General features: G+C 41.8%; 1 protein-coding gene across 1 annotated transcript; it reads left to right on the forward strand.

Annotated features, from left to right (window-relative positions):
* The first annotated feature begins 411 nt into the window (after positions 1 to 411).
* Positions 412 to 8,183, forward strand: BET1L (Bet1 golgi vesicular membrane trafficking protein like). Its single transcript, XM_019519869.1, has 4 exons — positions 412 to 466; positions 2,415 to 2,506; positions 3,344 to 3,400; positions 5,866 to 8,183. Exons 1-4 carry the CDS (start codon positions 448 to 450, stop codon positions 6,031 to 6,033), a joined length of 336 nt encoding a protein of 111 aa, XP_019375414.1. The 5' UTR covers positions 412 to 447; the 3' UTR covers positions 6,034 to 8,183.
* The last annotated feature ends 406 nt before the right edge of the window (positions 8,184 to 8,589 follow it).

Raw genomic sequence — 8,589 nt, forward strand, 5'->3', positions numbered from 1 at the left:
TCAGCCCTGCGGCCGCAGAAGCAAGCTAGGAAGGGGCTGCCGCTTCCATCAAGTGGGCTTTAAGCCCCAACACCTGGGCGGGCACCAGAAGAGCAGTTATCCCCGGGAGCGCTTGAGGAAAACTGCCTTCATGGCCGCAGATACACGGTGTTTCCCTGCCAGGGGACCTCCTTTGCCGTGCTACCTTCCTAGCGTGAGGTGGTTTTATTTTCCTCACTAACACCTTAATCTTCCCTTGCGGCAACTGCAGACCCCAGCTTCTGCCACTCGGACGGAGAGAAGGACCCAGCCTCACGTCCGAGTCTCCGCCCTCTATGTCCCGGGCTCTCGCCACGCAGCGCGGAGCCAGGAGCGCGGCGCGGGGGCGGGGCAAGGAGACGCGGTGGCTCTGCCCACAGCAGCCGGGGCCCGGCGGGGCGGAGCCGGCCACGGAGACTGGCCGCGGCCATGGCGGAGTGGGGGCGCGGTGAGCGCGGCCGGGGGGAGCCGAGCTTGGATCCTTGCTGGGGGCTCGCGCGGGTGTCGTGCGGTTGCATGGGGGGGCGGTCCCTGGGGCTGCCCGAGAGTGGGGCGGACATGCGGCTGTTTGGTTGGAGGAGGTTTTGCTTTGCCGGGCCCGGCCCGCGTTGGGGGAGGGGGGGATGCCTCCTCTTCCTCCGGCCCCTTGTGCTGTGTGTCCGCCCTCCCACCGCGTTCACCTGCCTGGCCAGGGGTTGCTTGGGCTGCTTGCAGGTCAGAGGCTGGCACTAGGTGTGTTTCACGCCTGCCAGTGCTGCCTAGGTGCTAGGAGTACATCTCTTTTTTTGTATCTCTTGGTGGGGCAGGTATTAGGCAGGAGATGTTTTCAACCGGCCCCTTTGATAACTGGCTCGGTAAGAGCTCCAGGTGCCCTGCCACCCCACTCGTCCTGCAGTGACCCCAGTGGCTTGGGGCATACGTTTGCAGTGGGTCAGCAGCTGCCGATGCAGGTATTTTGTTAGGTCCCTTTTGGCACACTAGCTGGCCTATCTTGTACACGTTGTAGATCCTCGTGTGTCAAAGAAGAACAAATATGTGCTTGTTTGTATGTGGATACGTAGATACACACACCTGTGTGTGTGTGTATATGTATATGTGTATATATATACACACACACACCTGTGTGTGTGTGTATATGTATATGTGTATATATATACACACACACACACCTGTGTGTGTGTGTATATGTATATGTGTATATATATACACACACACACACCTGTGTGTGTGTGTATATGTATATGTGTATATATATACACACACACACACCTGTGTGTGTGTGTATATGTATATGTGTATATATATACACACACACACACCTGTGTGTGTGTGTATATGTATATGTGTATATATATACACACACACACACCTGTGTGTGTGTGTATATGTATATGTGTATATATATACACACACACACACCTGTGTGTGTGTGTATATGTATATGTGTATATATATACACACACACACACCTGTGTGTGTGTGTATATGTATATGTGTATATATATACACACACACACACCTGTGTGTGTGTGTATATGTATATGTGTATATATATACACACACACACACCTGTGTGTGTGTGTATATGTATATGTGTATATATATACACACACACACACCTGTGTGTGTGTGTATATGTATATGTGTATATATATACACACACACACACCTGTGTGTGTGTGTATATGTATATGTGTATATATATACACACACACACACCTGTGTGTGTGTGTATATGTATATGTGTATATATATACACACACACACACCTGTGTGTGTGTGTATATGTATATGTGTATATATATACACACACACACACCTGTGTGTGTGTGTATATGTATATGTGTATATATATACACACACACACACCTGTGTGTGTGTGTATATGTATATGTGTATATATATACACACACACACACCTGTGTGTGTGTGTATATGTATATGTGTATATATATACACACACACACACCTGTGTGTGTGTGTATATGTATATGTGTATATATATACACACACACACACGTACGTGTGTCTGCATATCTAGGTATAGATGGGGGGGTGTATATGCGCACACAGATAATATATCTATAAATAATTGAATCCAAGTTCTCTCAAGATTTGCACTTGTGTAGCTAAGGTAGGATCAGGGTTTGCATGTATATTGGGTGTCTGATGAATTTGTCTCGGATACATATCATACATTTAGGGTGACATTTCAGGGATAAAAGAAACAGGTTCTTAAAATGGTACTCAGAGTCACCTAACCTTCCTTCTCTCCTAACTAACAACGAAGTGGTGGCGGCGCTGCAAACAGAAATCCCAGTTCTCTCATCAGCTCTGATGAGTTCACATGCTGATGTTTGTGTCATAACTGATAAGACTCCTCCTCTCTCTTTCAGGCCAGGGTCAGAACGGTATGGATGATATGTTAGATGTCGAGAACAAGCGTATGGCAGACAGCCTTGCCACCAAAGTCACCAGGCTGAAATCGGTTAGTTACTAACTCCATGTGGTCCATTTTCCTTGCTGTGTTCACTGTGAGAAAGGAGCTGGTTTACACACAGGTGATTTCTTTATTCCATGGTTTGAGAAGATCCAGATATGATGCAGCCTGTGGTGGGTTGCATACTTAACTTGTTCTAATAAAGTAGCTTGGGAAATTTTACCAATTTTCTCATCACCAAAATTGTCTGGTCTTAGTGGCAGCTAGAGAAGGAATTTGATATAAAAAGTAAACAGCAGGGAGGCCAAGGCAGGTAAACATGTCAGACCAGGCGTGCCTTCTGTGGAAGAAAGTTATAAAACCAGGTTAAAAATATTAATAAAAAACATGCAGATACTTTCCATTTTCCTTCAGGAGGGAGTCACGATGATATTTATGGTGATGATAGTCATGGTGTATCCATGGCTATTAAAGGAGTATTCATAGTAATAATTTGCTTCCACTAATGTCAAAAGCCTCAATTAGCATACGTCTCTAATGCACAGACAGCATCATTAGCAAAAAACCAGAATCTGTGTTCTGTTACTGCTTCATGATTGGCATGGTCATTTCATGTACAGAAGCTTCCAACTAGTTGTAGACCTTTATTTCCAGTGCTGCAAAGCTCAGGAATTTATATAATCTTAAAATATAGGCAGAATCTCCCTCCTCCCCCGTCTTCTTTTTTTCATTGCACAGAGCAAACATAGCAGTGTGTAATGTGTAGGAGGCAGTGGAAGTGATGGCCTGTTTGTGTGGTTGGAGTTTCACCAGCTTCAGATATATTAGGAGTTGATCTGTTAATTTGGAGACAGTAACACTTGCATCCTTCTGTGTTTTGATTAGCTGGCACTGGATATTGACAAAGATGCTGAAGATCAAAATCACTATCTGGATGGCATGGTAAGACACTGAATGGTTTTGTGCTGACTTCAAAGGGTTTGCTCTATAGTTCGGAAGGAAAGGTGATCAAACTCTGGCAGTTGGGTTTAACAACCCAGCACATGTCAGGTAACATGAAAACGTTGTTTGGGGTTTTAAGTACATAGGCCAACAGAAACTTAAAAGCTCCCAATAAATGCTGGCTGTATTTGCCCAACATAATAATAACAGTTGACGCTGATAGGGAATAGTATAGTTCAGTAATTCAGATAGAAATTACTTACTAGGATTACAAACTGGCTCCTATGAAGATAATATAGGCCTGCCTGCCTTTGTCACTCCTGTTTGGGAGTTTTGGAAGTGTTTATAAATCTCTTGGGGGTACTTCTACAGTCTCTGAAATGCACTGGATTTATAGAATTGGAATCAGGGTTTGTAGTGTTATAATATCAAGTACTTTGTTCCTTTTTCTTCTCATTTTTAATTACCACGGGTATTTAAAAAACTGTGATTTTTGAGACAAAACCTGGCATGTCTTGTAAACTCTTTATTGCTGATTGAGAATCCAGGGACTTGGGGAATGGCTTGTGCAGCCAATACATGTGTTTGTGGCTGGAAAATCCCCTAGCTTCACACTTGATGTTAGCAAACACAAGCAAACTTTTTTGTCTCAAGATTTCTTCCGTTGCTTAATATAATGATTTTCATTCATATAATACAATTTAATTTCAAAGCATTTTATTTACTTAAAGTAATAAGCAAACTATTTGGCCACAAGACCAGATCTGTAGCTTAAAATGTGCCCACCAAGAATTTCTGGACTAAGAATATCTTCATGATTGAATTATCAAAGGAAGGGATTCCAATGCCAGTGTTTGAGGTTGGGATTGATGTGATCAAGCCGTTTCTGTGAGTTGGGAAGTGGTTGCCTGCACGTTGGAATCTGGGTGCTAGAGCATGTAACCCCTATAGAAGATAAGCACAATATTGAAAGCAAGGCAAGATGAACCTATTCAGGCTTCAGCAGAGCTGGCATTCAGACAGTGATGTCGTAGACAGTGTGTGGAAGGTCTAATGTATGCTTGTTTGCACTGGAAATGGAGGAGAGTGGAAAGTTAGGGTGAAGGAAGAGACCGTGATTATGGCAGAAAAGTTAAATGAGAGTTCTTAAATCAAGACAGTATGCCCATTTTTTTTATTTCCTTCCCTTCAACAGATGGACTTCAGATAAATATCTTGGAGTAAACCTGAGTTTAAGCTAGAAACTGTGAAATTAATATTGTCTCTTACCCTTTCTGACTTCCTTAAAGTTCTCGAATGATGTATTCATCTGACTGTCATTTAAAAAATACAGCAAATGATAAAGGTAGAAATCAGATAACTGAGCGAGGGGAAGAAAATAGCACAGCCAATAGGAGGGTTCTTGATGCAGAAGTAAGACCATTATCAAAGGTGCAAAGCTATTGGGTAAATAGGAGGAACCATGAAGATGCCTGCATAACTGGGGAGGTGGTATAGGAGGAAAAACTGATACAAGCTTTTCGTTGAAATCAAAATTGAGGAGGGGGGGACCAGCTGTCATCAAAAAGGAAAGGGTTATTGACAATTGGAAGGAAGTAAATTCTTTGTTTGTAGTCATGCTTAGACTGCATATTTCAGATGTAGTTCTGGGAGAGGTTTGAGAAAGTAGCCTTCCTTTCAAGCACTTTAAGAAAGGGGTAGGTTGGAGGTCATCAGAAACTAATTAGGGTGAACAGCAGCCATTTTTTAAAAAAGCTTTTGGGTAGGGAAATGTGATTTGTGACAATGGTGGTGCTGTGAGAAGATAGGAAAGGAAAGAAGATCGGGAAGAATTTGTATAGCAGGGTATTTTAGTGCCTTGATACAACATTGAGCAACATTATTACCTACTCTGCAAACAACACTACAGGAAGGAATTTCATTTTTTCTAATCTCAAAGGCTTGTTTACACATGCTGTCTGTGACTGATTCCATGTGGGGTCACTCTTATTCTGGAGTAAGGTTGCACATGGAATTAATTAGTGATAACTGGCTTTGACAGGCAGAGCAGTTACATGCAGCACTAACACATATTTTTGAGGTATGTTGTGTGACATGATGGGGGGGGAAAGGGAAAAATAAAGTTTTTCTGGGGGGCACTTGACATTATTTTGGTTAGGGTGCAATTAAAACCTTTAAACTTACATTAACATAGGGTGGGGGTTACACTCTGGGTAGTGTGTTACATTTATAATCCTGCCCTTCAGACATCCTTAACATGATGCTTTTCCCTGCATTTTGAGAGTAGCCAAACCTGTTTTGTCAAAAACTGAATTCTTGTATTTTTGTTTTTTTCTTAATCTAGACTTAGAATTTCTGTTACTGTCTGTTCTCATGGCAACTAATGACTGAAATAAGGAGTGCATTCCAGGGAAACTCTATGACTTGTGTTATAACTTTTCCATTTCACCTTTTCTCCCCCTCAGGACTCAGATTTCATGAGTGTGACCGGCCTGCTGACTGGGACCGGGAAGCGTTTTTCCAGCATGACGCGATCAGGGAGGGATAATCGCAAACTACTCTGTTATGTTTCTGTTGGACTGATTGTCGTCTTCTTCATCCTCTACTATCTGGTGTCGAAAGCACGGACTTGAGTGAGGTCCTTGTAGTGGAATTTTTATGGAATGGAAAGCTGTGACAATGTTAGACTTATTCAAAGTCACCCTCAGTTTATCCTGCTGAGAGATTTCTGGAGGATCAGATAACAAGTTGGAGTCCAAAGAAGCTGTTGTTGTGGGTGGTCTTGGACATCTGGGTCATATAATTTTTTTTCTTAATATAAGGTGAATGATTCATTCTAACCTTTTTTAAATTTATGTATGACACAATTTGATCTTGTTGATAGTCAGCTGTCATCTATTGTCTTGCTATCTATATCCTTCAGCCCTCTTCTATTGATTTGTCCATGGCCTCAGTGTTAACTTCACTGTCTTCCCATGCTGTTAATATGAAGGTTTGTGATCAAAGTAAATCCATAACCATAACATGGGCAATTGGCCTGTGCTCAGTTCACTTATAAAAGCAGAGCATGTTACAAAGCTGAATGTGAGCTTGGGAAGCAGACACTCCTGGATTTTAAGCCAAATCTTTTTTCTGACTTTGTTATGGGGATGCCAGTGGTATTTCTGCGGGTTAAAATAGTTTTGTATAGTGCTTTGAAGTTCCAAATTGCATGCAGGGTAGGCTTGGAGCTAAATACCTTCTTATTACATTGAACTACTGATGGACTTGGGGATAGAGTGAGATGTTACTAGGATAAGAGTTTGGTTCTACTGATTATTTTTGTAGTAGATGGGGAGAAGATTCTACAGGAGAGAGCTGGCTGGTGTTAGTATTTTCTTTGTATCATAAGTATGTGTGAGCGATTATAGGTATGCATGGCTTTCCCATTGCAACCATTAAAGACCTGAAACAGCTGAAAACCTAGGGAGCAGGGAAGTATTAATTTGCAGTGTCTAAAAGATGATTTGAAGTTGCTTTAGGCCTTGTTGTATGCCTTTGACAGTTGGTACTAGCATCCTCATAAATTAGCACTTTGGTATGTGGAGGAAGACATTTCTTACACAAACTTAGAGTTTAGGTAACAGGGTAAAACCTGGCCCCATCTTTTTTAATAGGAAAAGGAGGAGCAAAGGATTTGACCAAAAGCGTGATTTTAAAAACAGAAAGTCGCTTCAAATACTCAACTTGGTTTCTTCTCTATAGCCGGTCTGGTAGATATTTAGCATACCACTAGTTGTATCTTTCTGGAATAAATATATGAAAAAGTATTGTCTGTTTAAAGCAGTCACTCTCTAGAGTGTTCAGGACTTTGAGATGCAACGCACGTGTAAAGCCCTTATTCTACTATAAAGCTGCAGTATTCTGTACATTAGAAAGCTGTGCAAATAAAGGCTGTCTCGGCCACTCCATCTTATGGTGTACCATATGCTAGTTAAGAATGTTCCTTGAAAAACACCATTCTTCTCCCCTTTCATGGAATGAACTTGCCATTACTTCACCCTTCATTCTGTTCCAGGCCTGTTCTCTCATATCTGAATTATTTATATCTTCCTTCAATTCCATCAAATCATGTATAACTAGTAAAAATACTGCTATAGTAGGGTTTGGGCCTTTTAAAAAAATAGAATAAAAAAAACCCCCTTATTGTACAAAGCAACTCTGCCATAAATGTTTTATAGTGTGTATTTTGTCTGAAATTGTTTCCCTGTAAGGATTCTTAGCTCGTTTTATGCCAACCAAATTGCTGGACCAAAAAACTATTCCTTTATGTACTCAGTCTTTCTGTATCCTGGCCAATTTATATTCTCTAATTCCTAGGTACGTTTTTCAGCCTTGACAAGTGATGTGCAGTACATCTGAGGAGTTTTTTTCTGACCCAAGAACACTGACAAAACTGGATGTAAATCTGAAATAATAAATCAATCTCCTCCTCCTCACCTTGAATCTTGATCTCATAATAAGCTAGCTAACCTACTTCAACTTATCTTGTTCCAGAGTTTTGAGACAGAAGGTGCAGTGGGTATGTGTGGAGAAGGAGGCTGTGGTGACCCAATTCTGTTTTGCATTGTTTTCTGTGGCAAGACTTGGCAGTTCTGAGCTCATTTTACATTCTGAAGGGTAAATTGCTTGGCTTCATTCTGTAAAGTAAATCCCTCCTGATGAAAGGATTCCAAATCACTTCAGCAGTGATCTGCTTATTTTGCTTTTTGTGCTGAAAATAAAGTTGTACTGTTTTAAGAGACTCTGTATCGGTATTCTTCTTTCAGAATTTCTTACAAAAATCAAAAACCAGTTTCTAAACATTTTGTACCCAATTTATACTGAGGTTCTACAGGGTCTGATACCTTGGAATTCATTTGATGCAATAACACCTCCAGCAACCAATACAAAAACTATGGGCAAAAATCAACTGCTTTGGGCCAGAAAACAATAAGCAGGGATCTGGGTTTTCCATTCACTATGGAAAAACGTGGGTTTTTCTCCTCTTAAAGGGTGGGGGAACATGGAAACAGCAAGTTTCCTCTTGCAGGCTGGCAGAGTTCCAGCCTGCTGGGGGCTGGGGGGAGTGGGAGGAGGGCAATCAGGCAGGAGGTGGCATGTGCATGTGCACACAAGCACGTGGCAGCCAGACAGAATAGAAGTCAGTT

Source organism: Gavialis gangeticus, unplaced genomic scaffold (genome assembly GCF_001723915.1).
Source record: "Gavialis gangeticus isolate Ggan-Ray unplaced genomic scaffold, GavGan_comp1, whole genome shotgun sequence".
NCBI classification, from domain to species: Eukaryota; Metazoa; Chordata; order Crocodylia; family Gavialidae; genus Gavialis; species Gavialis gangeticus.